Consider the following 19,130-nt stretch of genomic DNA (forward strand, 5'->3'; position numbering starts at 1 on the left):
ATCAGATTTACAAAGAAAACCATTAAAACGCAAATATTGCAAGTGGCAAGAGAGAAAACATTGAAATACAAAGATAAGGAGATTGTGGTCTTGAAACAAGTACCCAGAAGAGTGAGAGAGATGAGAAGGGAATACCGATTCTTGACCAAATTATTACTTAAAAAAGAGGTGAATTATAGATGGCTGATTCCAGAAAGTTTAATGTTTACATGGCAAGAACAGAGATATAGAATTGACTCAATTGAGAAAGCAGAATCATTTTACACAGAATTTTTCAGAGGGGAGGAAGAGGCAGAAAAAGAAATTTCACTAATTGAATTCCAAGAGGACTCCCAAATGACGACTGAAAAAGAAGAAGGTGCAGTAGGTGGAAAGGAGGAAGCCAAAGAACAACGTGAACCAAGATCCATGAGAGCTGTTAAAGCTAATTACAAAATATAACCATGGAAGAGAAAAAATTGATTACAATTAATATAAATGGACTTAACTCAGCCGTTAAAAGAAGGAAAATCTTTCATAAATTAGAGAAATTAAAATTTGATATAATCTGCCTACAAGAAGTACATATTAAAAAACAATATGAACAATTGTTGATACAGCCAAAATTAGGGAAAATATTCACTTCCTTGACACAATGTAAGAAAAGAGGAGTGGTTTTATATATTAAAGAGACCATCTCAGCGAAATTGATTTATACTGATGACGACGGAAGAATATTAATGGTGGAAATAATGGACAATAATATGAAAACACTCCTGATTGCAGTTTATGCCCCGAACGACAAACAAGAAGAATTCTATAAAAAATTACATATGAAAATAGTTGAACTGGACTATGTTAATATTGTTATGATGGGAGATTTTAATGGAATTGTAGACAATAAACTGGACTACACAGCACAGAAATCAATAAAGCAAAATAGAAAGACTCTCCCTAAATCTTTTTTTAAAATGGTAGATGAAATAAACTTAAAAGATACATGGAGAGAAAGAAATGCTAAAACTAAACAATGCACCTTCTACTCAAATAGATACTTATCATGGTCCAGAATAGATATGATATGGATGTCAACAGAATTGTTAACTAATATTCAAGAAATAAATATTGAAACAAGTACTTGGGCAGATCACAATCCAATGACAATTAAATGGAAAGGACAAAGAAGAAGATCTAGATGGACGTTAAATAATACTATTTTAAAGGGAAAAGACTTCACACAGTGGATTGAGAAAGAACAAATACATTCAAGGTATGATAAAAGATTCTAAAAGAAGGTTTCTATGATAAATTGACTGACTTAGATAAGATTTTGACAGGTACTGCTGAAAAGGTGATTAAAAAATTGTACGGATATTTATTAGAAATTAAACTAGAAGAAGAACAAGTTAAAGAAACTATGATTGCTTGGGGGAAGAATTTTGGATATGGGATTGATCTAGAGAAATGGCAAAAATTGTGGTCTCAAAATTATAAAATGACAATGTCAACAGCATATAAAGAAAATTTCTATAAGATGTTTTACAGGTGGCACTTTCCCCCGACAAGAATAGCAAGAATGTTCAAGAATAAATCCGAAAAGTGTTGGAAATGTCATCAGATACCTGGCTCATATTACCATATGTGGTGGACTTGTGCGGATGCTAAAAAATACTGGACTAAAATCCACACGTGTTTGGAAAAAATGACAAAAAAGCATATAGATTTGAAACCAGAAATATTTTTATTGGGAATTTTACCTGAAATATATAGTAAAGACTTGAAATACCTGATTGTAAATGTATTAACAGCGGCTAGGATTGTATTTGCTAAAAACTGGAAAAATGAGAAAATACCATCACAGGAGGAAATCATTAAGAAAATATTGGAATGTGCTGAAATGATTAGATTGACATTTGAAATTAGAGAACAAGAGGATAAACAATTTTATAAAATTTGGGATCTTTTCTATCAATGGTTAGACAATAAAGTACAGTAATGAAATATGTAGACTTTTAGAAAATAATAAATATATAAAGATGTATTCTAGGATAGATCTGGGATGATAATCTGAATTGTCATAAAACAAATTAAGTAAAATATGATCATTTTGGAAAACATGAATGAATAAAAGTATAGTCAAATGATTGATTAATAATGATATTAATATATTTAATATATTGATTGAAAATACAAGATTATATACAATGTAATTATAATTGAAGACTATGAAATGGAAGCACAAAACAATTTGTAAACCAACCGGCACACTGTATGTACATATATGGAAGATGATTTGATGTTTTTATGTTTTGTTTGTTTATGTTTGTTTTAAAAACCAATAAAAATTGATAAAAAATAAATAAGAAAAAAAGAAACAATATATATATAATAAAAAAATTAAAGAAAGTTAAAGAAAATAAAAAAGAAAAGAAAAAAGAAACAGAAAAAAAGAATTAAAAAGAAAAGAAAATTGTTTCCCAGAAATTTCCCAAAAGAGCATTAACATACTACAGGTCCTTGACTGGAAAAATTGTGCAATTAATTATTTTCCCTAGCCAATCAGGAAATATGTTGTTGTCCAGACTTTAGTATATCTGACATCATCTACAAATTTCCCTGATGACTGCCTGGAAATTTTAACCAGACAATTTTCTATTGTATTCTAACTTTCCTCCAAGGTATGTCAAATATGTCTCTTCGACCATAAGCAGCTAAAGGATGTTGCTCATAACAGGTAATCTTAAAATCCTTTACTACCACTGCTTATTGGAATGGTTTTGTTCTTATATTAACTCTACTAATAATTAAATGGCTTACCTGGCTATATAACCGTAGTGAGGGAGAGATCTCTACCTTTTCAAGTATTTCAGAGTATATCATACACATATAATCCCTAACTTCCATTATTCTGTGTAAAATGTTTCTTCCACCAAAACTAGCGCAGCACAACTTTTCTCCATGATACATCAATGAATTGTACCTTTGCCAACTACGCACGAACACATGTTTGTGAATATCATAGATGCAGATCTAAGTTTAGCTTTCCGAAACTATCCAATTACTTCCTGCTTTGGCTCTTACCAATTAATTCACAGTGGGTTTTAACCTTCATTAAGCACTCACAAGGTTAGCTTTGTTTGAATGCTTTTAAGCACAAGACTTTATTTTGCAGTTGACCTGTCTTCTGGAAAAAAATTACATAAATCCAGGCAAAAAAAATTCTCCACTTAAAGCCCCTTCATGTTCACCCTACTATATGTTATTCCATTTTTCTTTCAAAGAAAACTGCTTTTTTAAAATGAGTGTGATATATGAATTTGGTCTGAATTATAAGTTATATTCAATCATAGGCCATTATGTTTCTTCTACCACTTTCTCCATAAAATATGAATATTGATTGAAGTATGGGAAGGAGAGCTTAGAGAAATGTTATCGTAAGTACTGCTGTATAACCCGAATTTTTAACTATGATTTCATGTGAACATTCTTGCTCAATGTGCAAATATTCTTTTTTTTTTTAAAAAAAAAAAGACAAAATTGTTGACAGGTTTCATTAGGAGATTTCTTGGTTATTGCAATAGTGTAAAATTTATTCAGTAAATCCATCAATGTCATAACAGATTAAAATATTGTAAAATACACATTAGGTGCTCTGAACTAGTGGCTTTTCCAAAACTCTTGTGATATAATCAAATGAAATAACCTGGGTGAAATACAAAGGATTGCAAGTTCTGAAATAATAGTGACCAAAATCTGCAACCTTGACATATACCTATAAAAAGGTAGTGACGGCATCTTGGATTTTCCAAGTAGTTGGAGGATAGGTGGAATTTTCAAGAGATCAGCCCTTTGAGAGTTGCCTAATAAGGCACTCCAAAGGCACATCCATTTGATCTGAATGTGACACCATAGCTACCACAGTCTGACTTTACTGCAGCAACTGAAAGTGTTTGCAGTGAGACAACACAGTGTTTTGCTACCTCAAAGGGCTTACGCCTGGCTCTGAAGAATGTGAACATTCTTGCTCAATGTGCAAATATTCTTTTCTCAAGAAAAATATTCTGGAGAACAGTGTTTCACTAGCTATAAGTGGAAAAATGTATTATCTAGCCAATTTCATTCTGACATTGATTTTGGTTGCGCTGACTAACAACTTGATCTAAAAGAGGAACAAGAGAAAATGTCCATTTGCTCTGTTATTGATATTTGATATAATAATTCTTCAGATCATTTGAAACAGCACAATGGATTGGGATCTGATGATTCACAACAGTTCCCCTCCTATCTCCAGAGACGTTTCAGGTAGTGGTACTGGAGCAGTATTGCTCAGCCAAAAAGTAACCATAGAGGAATTGTACTTGGCAGCTGCGTGATAGGATCCCCTAGAAATCTATCCTGTTCTCCAAGTTACTGAAAATGGTCAGATGATGTGATGGCAGCTGATCAGAGGGTGTGTGTTTCCTTGCGCCCACACTTTGAGTCAGTGTTCCTTTCTTCCTAGGGCTGAGAGAGAGTAACTTGCCCAAAGTCATCTAGCTGGCGTCGTAAACTCATGATCTCCCATGCCTTAACCACTACACCAAACTGGCTCTAGACCAGGGGTGTCCAACCTTGGTCCAACCCTGGCTCTAGACCAGGGGTGTCCAAGCTTTGCTGGCTGAGGAATTCTGGGAGTTGAAGTCCACAAGTCTTAAAGTTGCCAAGGTTGGACACCCCTGCTCTAGACAATTAAAGAGCACTTATTATCAATATGTATAAATATGCAGGTCTTCCTTTTTCAATCCAACTCTAGTGAAACTATAACTCCTGCTGGATCAATGCACGGGGATAGTGAAGGGAACCTCCTTCCTCAATATAAGCGCACTTTAACCGTGTGAACTTCCTCTCCCATAATTTTCAGAAGTAGCTATACTGCCTGAAGAATTTGGGAACTGAATCTGCCACACATTAATGAACAAACAAACTCTGAACAAACTATCGCATTTCACGGTCTGTAAAAAAGAGGAAATCAGCAACTTGCCAGGAAGTTGTTTATGAAAATGGGAAAAACAAAAAAACCCCACAAAATAACTTGAGCTGTGTCATACTTCAGAGTCAACATTCCTTGAAAATAAACCCCTAATTTATTTCCTCAGCAGTTATTTCAAACTGATGGCCTTTAGGGCAAAGATTGCTTATAGGGTGGTATCAGTTCGAAGCATTTTTTCCCCTTTAACCCCCCCCCTCCAAAAAACAGGAAAAAGTTCAAGGAACTGTAACAATAAAAGTTATTGTTACAGTCACCTTGACCCAGTCTGACTAGATCCAGAACAAAACAATGAAGTCATAGCTAAAATCTTTGGGTTATACAGCAGTACTTCCAATAACATTTCTCTAAGCTCTCCTTCCCATACTTCATTCAATATTCATACTTTATGGAGAAAGTGGTAGAAGAAACATAATGGCCTATGACTGAATATAAGTTATAATTCAGACCAAATTCATATATCACATTCATTATGGTTTGCTGAATAAGCTATAATGGGCTACATACACCCATAATAAACTATAGTTTATAAACTACAATGGCTGGATTCGTGCAGTATGCTAAGCCAAGACCAAACAAACACACTTAAGATGATATACAAATGAAGACTTTGAATCTAGGAATCAAATGAGTACTGCACTGTTCTCTTGGTAAGCTACCATTGATAATGACTTCAGGGGCTCCCATAGCTCACAGAAAATTTCATTCACTGTATCATGTTCCTGCTCCTGTTAAGGTTCTTAAATAGGGGAAGCTGTGTGTGTGTGCTGGTAATAGGCCCAGATTACTTTCCTCACTCAGCAGCCCATAGATCAGACCCAAATCCATGCTTGCTCTACCACCCCAGTATAAGAACAGTAGTACATTTTCCTCATGGATTGATTAGGAAGAGGTAGAAGCAACACTTGGTATGAAAAGAAGAAAAAGATTGACCCTGTTTCACTTAAAGCAGCCACTGTTTTGCTTCCCTTTCCAACCTGTTTACATAGAATTGATCTATGTTAATGTCTGTTTTTGCTTTGCTCCCACACATCCTCTTTTGACAGAAAAAAAAAAGTATAGAAATTGCTAAATTCAAGTTTCTTTTTGGGGAGAAGGAGAGCACTATCTCTTTGAATCTAGCAGCCATGGTGACACAGTGGTTAGAGTGCAGTACTGCAGGCTACTTCTGCTGACTACCAACCCCCTGCAATTTGGCAGTTTAAATATCACCAGGCTCAAGACTGATGCAACCTTCCATCCTTCTGAGGTGGTTAAAATGAGGACCCATCTAGTTGGGGGCAAACCGCTTAGAGAGAGCTGTAAAGCACTGTAAAGTGATATATAAGTCTAAGTGCTATTGCTATCTATGTGTAAAACACAATTCTGTCTTCTTCCCTACTTTAGATACATCCACTTTATTTTGATGCAACTGGACATAAATTCCAATTTTATCCAGATACATAAATAACTCTTGAGCAATGACTTGGAAAACATGATGGTTTCACCTTTATATTTGACAGCAGACATTAAAAAAAATAATGTGGATGAGGAAATGTTACCAGTGCTTTGTGATCCATTTACAATTAGAGCATACCAAGCGAGTGAAGATTGTTACCACCAAAACAGGGTAGGGCTCAGAAATCATATTAAACATACCAGTTGGAACACTTGACCTACAAGATAACTAAAGAGGAAGTAAAATACCATCTCGGCCTATATAGATGTATCCTTTTCCAAAGTTTTACTGACACACATCTAGACAACTTGCCCACTTTCCCCTTGCTTTTCTCCTACATTGTTTTCAGGACCTGTGAAATTAGAAGAAATGCACTATTTAGGGGAATAAAGAGGCAGTTAAGAAATTAGATATTTGACTGTTCGCACAGATTTAGTTCAAAAACATCAAGAGAGGGGCCAATGCACATTTACAAGCTGGAGATTCTACATCAATCTATATTGGTATGCTATTATCAACAAATCTTTTAAAATATTTGATGCCAGAAACATTTTCCAATCATTCTACCATTTACTATATGGTATAAACTGAGCTCTGTTTCATCTCACTGTGATGGAAACTGGTGGCATCACTTTTCCCTCAGTAAAAGTGGACAGGGCATTAAAATCAAGCCTCTTTACATATCATCCTTCCCCTTCCTTGACCAACAAAGCTGCTCCTTTGTTCATGGCTTGATCCATGTAAAGAGACAGATAGAGACATAGATGTCAGGAGGCTGGAGAGGGGCAAATGTTATTTTAACTGCAAAAGGGGGATGTTTTGTAAAGCAAGGAGATGAGAGAGAAGGGAAGGAAATGCTTCACTAAAACCACCACCTATTCCACTACATTGGCACACAGGTGAAACTTACCAAATATCTTGGAAACTCTGATGTAATTCATATATTTTGCAATGTATTATTTTTCTCTCTTGTTTTTATTTCTTTTCCTATTTATTTCTTTTTCCCCTTTTCTTTCTCACAATAAAAAGAAATTGGAACTGTGGAGGTTGTTTAAGAGGACAGGCAATCAAAAACCTCTGATTTAACAGGGAATGAAATAAATAATCTCTTGCAGCAATTCCTACTATTGCAATCTGTTCTCTAGTCTTTCTCCAATGAAATTCAATCCAAAAAGGCTCCCTCACTGGTCTTTAGATGTCTATTAGTCTTTAGATGTCTATTTCTATGTTCCAAAAGTCCACCCGGTTCACACACACTTCTAACCTAAGAAAACAGCAGTAGGAACATTTCCCATTTTTGCACTGAAAGCAGAATTCAAGAGGTACAATATTATTTATCTTTTTCTCTAATTTGTAGAGCTGCCCATCTCACCAAAAGCCACCCTGGGCAGTGAATAAGAAATACTCCAACTGCAAGAAATAAAACATATAATCAAGCAGCATGGACCAGAGCATTAAAAACGTATTTTCTATCTTTCTGGGTTTGGGACTGCATACAAAATCAATCAGCCCCACTCTGGATTCTATTGGGAACAAAACATCCCAAACACATTCATGCACAAACCATCCCAAACCAGCTCTTACATTCATGCAATCAATACAATCAAAAAAGATGCACACACAATATAACTGATGTTAGATTATTAAGCAACTGGGAATTCTCATAGCAAAAACCCCTCCATGCATGCACATGCCTGTCTATCATCTGTCTGTCTCTCTGTCTATCTATCATCTATCTATCTATCTATCTATCTATCTATCTATCTATCTATCTATCTATCTATCTATCTATCATCTATCTATCTATCTATCTATCTATCTATCTATCTATCTATCTATCTATCTATCTATCTATCTATCTATCTATCTATCTATCTATCTATCTATCTATCTATCATGCATATCTATCTATCTATCTATCTATCTATCTATCTATCTATCTATCTATCTATCTATCATCTATCATCTATCTATCTATCTATCTATCTATCATCTATCTATCTATCTATCATCTATCTATCTATCTATCTATCTATCTATCTATCATCTATCTATCTCTATCTATCTATCTATCTATCTATCTATCTATCATCTATCTATCTATCATCTATCTATCTATCTATCTATCTATCTATCTATCTATCTATCTATCTATCTATCTATCTATCTATCATCTATCTATCTATCTATCTATCTATCTATGGTATCTACCTACCTACCTACCTAGCGTATAGTAGGCATAAGACATAAAGTCAGCAAAGAATTTAGCCTAGTATTTTCCCTCACAAGCTAATTTTTGAAAGTAGTATAAGAAAACTCCCACTTGCAGTCCAAGGCCCCAGATTTCCAAATGAGGTCATCCAGAGATTCTGTACCATTCTTCCCCAACTTTGGATCGTAACTCCCACCCAGATTATCAAGCAATGCCATACTCTGTCCCCATTTAATTTTTAAAAAATAAATTGCGCCTGCATGGCATTTTGACATTGATTCTATTTAGGTAGTTGGAGACAGTGCTTGATGGTGAGTGGTGTTGGCACTGTCAGACATCCTTGTTGCAACCTGCAAAATTTCACCCCAAAGCCTGTTGAATATTATAACTATCCTACAAATGTCCCCGCACTCTATTGCAGCTAAAGGCAGCAACTAGCTAAGGATGCTCTGGGCAGGCCTCATGATCTCTCCAACCTCTTACCACTGCTTCCTATTCCACTGTAGCTGTCCTGCTTCCTGGTTTTGCTCCACCTGACCACATACAAAGGAAGGGAGAATATATGTAAAATAGACTCAGTCCCTAGAAGCAGAAAAGTATCTAGATTGGGATAGAAGGGATAGGGAGGCGTGGAACCAAGAGAACATTCAACTCTATTTTCTTATTACAATGTTGACAAAAACAGCATTCTTCAGCCATTGCTTTCAGCACCATGGCAAGAAGAGAAAATTAAATGCCCCCAGCACAACATGTTATTCTGACTTCTAAAGCATAGATATCACTCACATTTACACAACTGATCCTAAATTGTATTCATGTCTTGTAACTGCTTGTGGTTGTTGTTTGTATTCTAGGTAAATTGGGGACAAATACAATAGTGATCAAGCCTGGAGCCAAGGTTAAGGAAACCCCAGTTCAAACTCAGCTCAAGTGAACGTAGTGAATGATTTGGGCTAGTCATGCTTTCAAGTTCAACCTACTTTCCTGGGTTGTAGTTGGCGGAAAAAAATTTGGAGAATCAATTTTACATATCCTGCTTATGTTCCTGGAGGAAAGATAGCAATAAATAAACATAAAAGTAGAATACGCTCTTACTATACAGGAAGGTATGTAATATTGCCCAAGACCAACACAAAAGCTGGTGACATAGTGTCATGACTGTATCTCTCCTATCCCAGCTTCATGAGCTGACAGCCTGATTAACACAGGGGCCCCCAAGGCTGTGTGCTTTCTCCACCTCTCTTCTCCCTATATACCAATGACTGCATCTCAAACGATCCATCTGTTAAAATACTGAAGTTTGCAGATGATACAGCAGTGATTGGTCTCATTTGAGACAACGACGAATCCACATACAGACAGGAGGTTGTTCAACTTGCCTTGTGGTGTAACTGGAACAATCTGGAACTGAACACACTCAAAACTACAGAAATGGTAGTAGACTTTAGGAGAAACCCTCCCATACTACCACCTCTTACAATACCAGACAACACAGTATCAACAGTAGAGACCTTCAAATTTTTAGGTTCTATCATATCACAAGACCTAAAATGGACACCTAACATCAAAAACGTCACCAAAAAAGCACAACAAAGAATGTTCCTTCTGTGCCAAGCTGCCTTCAATCGAGGACCTGTATACTGCATGAGTCAAATAGAGGGCTGTGAAAATATTTACAGACCCCTCACATCCCGGACATAAAGTGTTTTAACTCCTTCCCACAAAATGACTCTATAGAGCACTGCACACCTGAACAACTAGACACAAGGACAGGTTTTTCCCAAATGCCATCATTCTGCTAAACAAATAATTCCCTCAACACTATCCAACTATTTACAAAGTCTGCACTACTATTACTATTAATCTTCTCACCACTCCTTATCACCCATCCCCTCCAGTGGTGGGATTCAATTTTTTTTTACTACCAGATTTGTGGGCGTGGCTTCGTGGGTGTGGCCATGTGACTAGGTAGGTGTGGCTTTTTTTTCTTTTTTGCAGCCCCCACCCGTTTTTGGGAGCTTCCTAGCCTCAGAGGAGCCTTGGGGGCGTTTTGTCCCCTAAAGCTCCTCTAAGACTCAGGAAGAAAAAAAAAACAGAGCATGGGAAGGGCATGCAGCACCCCTCCAAGTTCCGTTTTGGGAGCTTCCTAGCCTCAGAAGAGACTCGGGGAGGGGCATTTTTGCTCTCCTAAGGCTCCTCTGGGGCTCTGGAAGGCAAAAAATGGAGGGGGGGGGCTGAGCTCCTCCCTCCATTGTTTGCCTTCCTGGGCCTCAGCAAGAGGAATCCCGGCAGAGCTGATCTTATCTACAGCTGATTATCAGGAGGGGGAAAAAAGAAATACCTTAGGCGAATGTCAGGCAGGCGGGCGGGGTGAGTGAGCATCGGGCAGGAGGGCGACCGGGTCAGGGGCCTGGCCAGCCAGAACTTACTATCGGTTTGGCAACCCACACCAAATTCTTGCTACCATTCGCCCGATCCGGTGCGAACCGGTTGAATACCACCAATGATCCCCTCCCACTTGTGACTGTATGACTATAACTTTGTCGCTTGTATCCTTACGATTTATATTGACTGCTTCCTAGTATGATTTGATTGCTTATTGTACCCTGTGACTATCATTAAGTGTCTTACCTTATGATTCTTGGCTCTTGATGAATGCAGGCATGATATTCCCTTCTGAAAAAAAAAATCGGGGCTGGCCAAAAGAGACCCTCCCCACCGCGCACCAAGAAATCGCTGCCCAGCTCCCTTTTCCTGCCAGTCAGCGGGCTCCGCTCGCACCGCCCGCCCGGGCTCCGCTCGCACCGCCCACCCGCCCGGGCTCCGCTCGCACCGCCCGCCCGCCCGGGCTCCGCTCGCTCCGTTCAGGTATCCGGCTGGGGCTGTCAGGAGTTGCTACCACCGGCGCGGCTCCGCGCGGCTCCAGTCCCGCGTTGCCTCGGGAAGGGAAAGGCAAAACCAGGAGCCACTGCTGCCATTGCAAAGCACCGCCGCGGCTCTTCCTTTTGCCTTTCCCTTCCTGAGGCAACGCAGGACTGGAGCCACGCAGAGCCACGCCAGCGGTAGCAACTCCTGACTCAGGGCCTCCGAGAGGAGGGGAAGGAGGAGAAGAAGGGGGGAAGGGGGGAGATTCCCAAAAAATTGGAATTCGATTTTAATTGGAAGAATATCATGTCTGTGAATGTATCTTTTTTTTATGTACACCGAGACCATTTGCACCAAGACAAATTCCTTATGTGTCCAATCATACTTGGCCAATAAAGAATTCTACCTATCTATTAGCCACAGGGGAGGGGGGAGGATGGGATTGTAAGGAAGAAGTGGGAAGGATGGAAACCCAGCTGAGCCTTGTGAGAAGCTTCACTCAGCCAAGGTCAACTATCAATATGCAGAGATGGGAACCCAAAACCTGTTTCCTAAACAATATACAAGCATCTAACTGGACATTTACAGTTAACTGGGGAATGGCCAGGGGAAGGAGAGAGGAAAAGTAATTTTTTATTGTTTGCATGGAAAATGTCAGATTGAGCTTAAACTATTTCTGACTTTCTGACAGTGAGAACAATCAACCAATGGAACAGCTTGCCCTCGGAAGTTGTGGGAGCGCCATTACTTGAGACTTTCAAGAAGAGATTGGACTGCCATTTGTCAGAAATGGTGTAGGGTCTCCCGCTTGGGCGGGGGGTTGGACTAGATGGCCTACAAGGTCCCTTCCAACTCTGATTATCTGTTAAATCTGTTAAATCTGTTATTTCTGTAACCACTTAAGCTTCAGTAAAGTATACACTTGGCAAAAATAAATGGCCAGGAGTCTTTCTTTGCTAAATGACTGTGCGATGGTTGACACATAGACTCTAACAATTTGTAGACATGAAATAAAAAACTAACAAGTTCACCTCCTGCCCATCCCATGTGGTCACTAAATAAGGATTATATTCTCAAATACTGTACTTATGATTGTTAGAAAAAGCTGTAACTCAAAAGTACACAAATTTGTCCTCAACTTACCTCAAACATTCCCAAGACAATTACCTGAATGCAATTTGGCATCTATTGTATGAACGTGATTAACACTTATGCTTTAAAACTGGGAGAAGATCAGAAGATCAAAATTCCAGGAAAATCAGAAAGAAAACTCGTGCCAAGATCTCAACCAGGTAAACGAAATCACCTTATTGCTCAGAGGTTTTATTAACTCTGTCTCCCACAAATGAACTCATGATGCTCTCGTTTATCCTGCTTAAACAAACCACCAACTTTCTCATTATTCCCCACCTCCTGACCCAATCATAAATTAGAACACTTACTAAGCAACTGGCCATTAAGCGAGGACCACTTATATTTGGTTTGCCAGTCACAGGGCCACGCCCACCCAATCACATGATCACCAAACCATGCCCATCCGGTCACGTGACCACCAAGCCACGCCCAGCCAGTCACATGACCACCAAACCATGCCCACAAATTAGGCCATGCCCACAAAACCAGTTGTTAAGAAATTTGAATACCACGCTTGGGTGGGGGGCACTGAGGATGAGTTTGTAGCACCAAGGGCGCGGTGGACTGAAAAAGTTTGGGAACCACTGCTCTAGGCCTTCCTGTCCTATACCATCCTCCAGAGTCCATTTAAGCTCAGGCCTACTGCTTCATTGACTCCATCCAGCCACCTCATTCTCTATCATCCCCTTCTTCTATTGTCTTTCCCACCATTAGGCTCTTCTCCAGTGAGTCCTTCCTTCTCATTAGGTGGTCAAAGTATTTCAGTTTCTAAATATAGAGCAAAAAACATCAACAAATTGAAAACTGATGCAGACATAAATTCATGGCCTGCCTAGAAACTGATAAAAAATGGGAAGCAGGCATCAAGCAGATCACCCTAGGAATAACATTATTTCATCTAGGTGCCCCCAAACTGGGGACCATGCCTCACATTATGTATGATCTTTGTATATGTAGACAGATTCATATGAAGCAAGAACATTATCTTAAAACAGGGCTGTCAAACTCCCGGCCCATGGGCCGGATGCGTCACGCACTGGCTACGCCCATGCCCGGTTTAGCGAAGGGAGAAAAAGTCCCAATATGTCATGTGACGCCGTCGTAATGTAAGTTTGACACCCCTGCCTTAAAACAAAGGGAAAGTCATATGCATCATAGTTCTTTACCCAAACATCTTTCTTACCTAACTGGACAGGTGTTCCCCATTAATAAATTAGATATTAAATTGATTTGGTTACAGAGAAAAGTATAAAGACAATTATCTATAAGCACATCATTCCTGGGCTAAAGTGTAGAAAACAAAAAAATAAAAAAAATGCCTGGCCAGTTATAATGTTATAATAAAACTAGAGCAGCTTACTTACAGGTAGGTAATAATGAAATTATTTACAATAGGAGAAAGTACATCTAAATGTTAATTTTAAGGTTGACTAAGTAGCAATGGAGATTTTATGGAAATTTTGTTGACTGAATATAACAAATACCATTATTATGACATTCAATGGTAAGTTTATATAGTTTATATGGTTTAACAATTACCAAATCTGTTTTTTTACATATTATGTTGTGTGTAGAAATTGCATTTGCATTTCACATTTTTTAATCCTCTAGAAATTTTCAAATAGCTAATATTGAAAGGTGAAAACTTACATTAAAATGTGCACATTTAAATGTGAAGAAAACAGAAGTTTGATGGATGTTCCTCAAAAATGCTACCATTTTCAGAAAGACTTAATATTCAACAAATAAATGTAATTTCAATTTTACCAGATCTAGCAATTTAGTGCTTAGTACAAAATTGTTGGAAGAACCCCAATTTGCAGCAACTTCAGGCTGGTAGTTGTAATTCTGGAGGGCTACAGTACTGATCAAGGTCAAATATCATTCATTATGATAGTTTAATTATGCCTTTTTGTAGGGAGAATATTCTCACTCAGCAATTAGCTGCTGGGGTGCTTTTTTTTAAAAAAAAATGAAATAATAGAAAGCTATCACAAGCATAAAGAGTTCAGCTCAAAATTAACAGAAGCATACTATTTTCTATTTCCATAACATGACTGCAATCAGATACATTACTTGTGTTGTGCAAAGGTATTTTCCTATGCCTAATTATCTATCGCAATCTCCTAGAGCACTGGCCTCAATACAAGTTCAACTTGATTTTTAATGCTGACATGACTAGAGTGACCAACATGGTGTTAACTTTGTGACAGTTTTTAAGAACACTTACAAGATCAGCAATTATTCAAAAGCATGCAAGAGAACAAATGTAATCTGTTGCAGGTGTGCACGTTTATTATTTTATGGGATCAATTATGCACACAAACTGTATCACTTATGAAACGGACTAAACAGCAACCAAAAGACACTAAAATATTCAAAATCTGAACAAAAAGAAAGGAGGCAAACACCCCTGGTTCGGGCCACCACCTAGCTAACAGTCTCAATACAGTATGGTATGTAGCATTTATAAGAGAGAAAGAACATCCCTAAAATTGAAGCATACCGCTACAGAACAATACTGTAAATAATGTAAAAATCACAGGATGGCTGAAGCAAAGATTCAGATGTGCAGAAAAGATTTCATTATTATTAGATTTTCACATCTATCTGCAGTGAATATACCGGTACCTAATATTCCTGGTTTCTATTTTTCCTACAACTCTTGTGAGTTGAGTTGGACTGAGAGTGACTGGTCCAAAACCAACCAGCCAGCTTTCATGACTAAGGAAGCCTAGAATTCACAATCTCCTGGGTTCTAGGCCAACACTTTAACCACTATACCAAATGATTCTGTTTAGAACCATTTGCTAAAATAATAGGTTTGTTCTGTACCATAGTATGTTCCTTCCTTGCAGATGTCTTCAGGTCAAACAGAATCACAGGGGTATTGGGAATGGTAAATAACATTGAAATAGCAGGTATAACCGGGAGATCAAAGACCCATCTTGTTTTAACCTATGTTGTATGCATTGTACACAGAAAAGGGGCAAACTTCAATTGCCCAGATCATAACCACCCATTTTGTTTAGAATGGATTTTTACCAGTCTTTTAAAACTTAGTATTCTTCAGATATACCACACCTTTTAGAAATCCAGTTTTCTCCCTGCAAATAACATCTATAAATAGAAAGGAGTGGTTTGTATCCTAAGTGAAACAAATGTGGACATTCTTGCACCATTGTCCTTTTGCAAGGAAAAGAGATTCAGTGCTAGCCTACAAATGATGTCCCCACCCAAATCAATTTCTGACAATAATTTCTTTTCTTCATTAGATCAAAGTCCACCAGGTTAATTTTCTGCTTCCAACAGGATCAAAGAGAGGCTTTTAATGTTCATGATCAAAATCCAAAAGGAAATAACATTCCCTAAAGTTTGCCTCTAGTACCTGTCACACAAAAATAGGATTACTCATTAGGTTTAATTCACTGTGGCATATCAACCTATTACTACATTAACTTGTCTTTTTAAAGAATTAGAAAGCATTTAATTAGCATCCCAAAATGGTTTTTCAAAAGGCAACTGGACTTTAGGATTTTTGTTTGTTTGTTTGTTTGTAACTCCAGCTGCCTTTTGAAAAAGCATCTTTGGGACAATCATGACCTGGATGGCTAAGAATCGCCATAGACATTTAATTACATCTACTGCAACCTATCACTCTATGTAGCGATTAGAAGACCATCTGTTTTTCATGATAGTCAATGAAAAACTCCAATGTCAAACTGGAACAAGGCATTTTGCTATCATCTCACCCAACAGCTGGTATCATAAGTATCCTGTGTTGTACTCTAGAGATAGAAAGGAACTCTCATTACATACCACCATTTAATTGCATCCAACACCATTTTAGGCACCATGCTCACAAAATATCCTTACTCATATTTAACTGTACCATAGTTTACTCATTTCACCTTTGTTTCTGATTCGCATTGTTTCAATAACACCCTCACCTTTATACCGTTGTTGCCTTAATGCCAAATGGTCAAATAATCATGCCAAAGCTACATGTGGTTGGCAACCTTGTACTTCCATGTACCGTACCAACAGCTGGGGTACAGGTTTCCTGAACTTTCTTGGTTAATGGCATCTCTTGCAGTTCCCAAATTGTCATGGCACCTAGAACACAGTTCCATTTATTATGTAGTAAAATATCCTGTGACACCCCTGTGAGTTCACTGTGATGTCCTTATGCACAGTTTAGAAACTTTGGGGCTGGGGTCACCAGAGGTGATATTCAGTAGATTCTGACCAGTTCTGGAGAACTGATAGCGGAAATTTTGAGTAGTTCGGAGAACTAGCAAATACCACCTCTGACTGGAGATTTTACAGTATCCTTCCCCTGCCACACCCACCAAGCCTCACCCACAGAACCAGTAGTAAAAAAATGTGAATCCCACCACTGGTGGTTACACTATGCCAATGATCAATTATTCTATCATCAAGACAAGTGTTAGCTGATGTCCACCACATTATGCCAAATAACCAAGAGATGTCCATAGTTTGGGGTCCCTAAAGACCAGTTCAGTTTATTCATACATGTAAATGAAGTTTGATTTGAGGACAAACTTTAACCATGGCTTATAATGATATAGGAATCTTGACACAAATGATAGAATTTACATATTTGTGTCTGACGTTCAGAGGCAAGTATTAAATTTTATCCTTTTCTCAATGACATTATGACCCATCTATTGCCATTTGGACATTGCTTGTTAGAGATACTGATCAGGGCAAGTATTTATTTTTTAAAAATGAAAAATGCTTATGGTCTTAGTCTTATACTTTCGTTTTCACGTTTTCAAATGGAAAAGGTGTGAAAGTGCCTTAGCATTTTTCAGCAATCATGGTCAACAATGGTGCCCTGAGCCACCAACACTGACAAGGCCCTTTGGGGCCTTAATATCTTGAGGCGGCCTGCTGTCCTAAGCCAGAAGCTGCCAGGTTCATAGTCACACGACAGACCAGGTCAAAGCAAAACCAACCAGATCGGACCGGGCATAACTGCAGGACCGAGAGGGAAGACAGCAGCTTCTCTCGATTCCAACCCGGGATGGGCACCCTTGGCTGAGAGAAGCGGGGCTCTGGTCTCCTTACCGCGGTTGCCTAGGTTTCGCATGGTCGCGTAAGCGTTGTAAACCTCCCGTCTGACATAGTTCAGGAAGCCGTCCTTCTTGGCAAACCTGCAGACCAGGGCCTGGTCGTAAAGGCAGTTGAGAAGGAAACAGCTCTGAATGCCGTCGGGGTCCTCCTCCCCGGGGCTCTGCTCCACCAGGGCCAAGTTGCAATCGGGGTTCTTGCAACAGGCAAGGACGCAATCGCGGTTGCTTTCCACCGGCGGCGAAGCCAGGAAAGTGGCGCCGTTCTCCACCGAGGCATTCGTGTCCAGCACAAACTCCGGAAACCCGGCCGTAAACTGGGCAAGACACGTTTCTCCAAACGAGGCTCCTTCCCCATTTTGTTCCTGACCAAGAACCAGGCCGGCTAAAAAAAACCAAGTCACCAAAAGTCCGGCCTGAAGCCGGCTCCTACTTCGGCCCATCTCAGCCCAAACGAGCCAAATGGCGCAGTTCCCCGGGCCGGGGGCTTTTCCAAAGGCTTGCGGGGTGGGGGCAGACTCGCCCACGACCGCCGAGCAGAGAGGTGAGAAAAGGCTCCGGACGCTCAGGAGCCTTCACCTCCCTCCCTTCCGACGGTCCTTTTATCCAGTGGGGTCCCCGCGTGGCACTCGAGCACTTCTGAGAGAAAGGACTCTCTTCCCCCCGAGTTGCCTTCTTCCTCTTCTTCGGGGCGAGATCGCCGCCCTCAAGGCTCTCTTGCCCCCCACACACACGTCCGGCAGGCACCCCTCGCCCCTGTTTGCAGACGGTCGGAGGCTGGGAATCCCGCCGCCTCAACCCCGAAGCTCTCAGGGTAGCCCCTACGATGTAGCGGGGCGGCTCTCTCGCTCTGAGCCTTGGGCCCTCTTCTTTCCGGATCTTGGCTCCGGTTCCTTTTCCTTTTTTTCCCCCACCTTCGTTTTGCTTCCTTTCCTCACCTGTAGAGTTTCAGGTGAAACTGACTCACAGGCTACTTACTCTACAGTCAAAGAGGGTGGCGCCCTTTCCGAGTCAATCTCCACTTAACTCTTGATTCGCTGCCCGGCCGGTGGCTCTGTCCTGCCCTTAAATCGCATTCACTAACAGACAAAGGACTCCTGCCAGGTGACAGGAAGTGAAATTCGACGCCCTCGCCTCGGTCTTTCTTTTGTTTTGACTGCAGGAGAGAAGCAGGGGGACGGACTTGATAAAATCCAGGTTTCTCTCCCCCCCCGCCGCCCCCGCCCCCAAAAAGCAGAAGGGCCAGAGTTCATAACTTATTTTACCATGGGGGGAAAAAAACCGGGGGCACTATTTATTTCTGCTTTTGTAATTGCTTATGTAGGGAATAAGTTTTTGTGTAAGGAAGCACAAACAATTGCCCAATATATCTAAAAAGTA

General features: G+C 39.5%; 1 protein-coding gene across 2 annotated transcripts in view; it reads right to left on the bottom strand.

Moving 5' to 3' along the window:
- SPINT1 (serine peptidase inhibitor, Kunitz type 1) overlaps positions 1 to 18,856 on the bottom strand; it is a 38,990-nt gene extending 20,134 nt beyond the window's left edge. The window contains exon 1 of one of the 2 annotated variants that reach the window (XM_026664583.2): positions 17,749 to 18,856. In XM_026664583.2, coding sequence (XP_026520368.1) covers positions 17,749 to 18,193 — 445 coding nt within the window. In that variant the 5' untranslated portion in view covers positions 18,194 to 18,856. The remainder of the gene's footprint in view (positions 1 to 17,748) is intronic. The other variant, XM_087951694.1, reaches the window with a different exon arrangement.
- Between the last annotated feature and the right edge of the window lie 274 nt (positions 18,857 to 19,130).

This window comes from Notechis scutatus, chromosome 1 (genome assembly GCF_049901735.1).
Source record: "Notechis scutatus isolate UNSWTSFEM ecotype Mainland chromosome 1, rNotScu1.2, whole genome shotgun sequence".
NCBI classification, from domain to species: Eukaryota; Metazoa; Chordata; class Lepidosauria; order Squamata; family Elapidae; genus Notechis; species Notechis scutatus.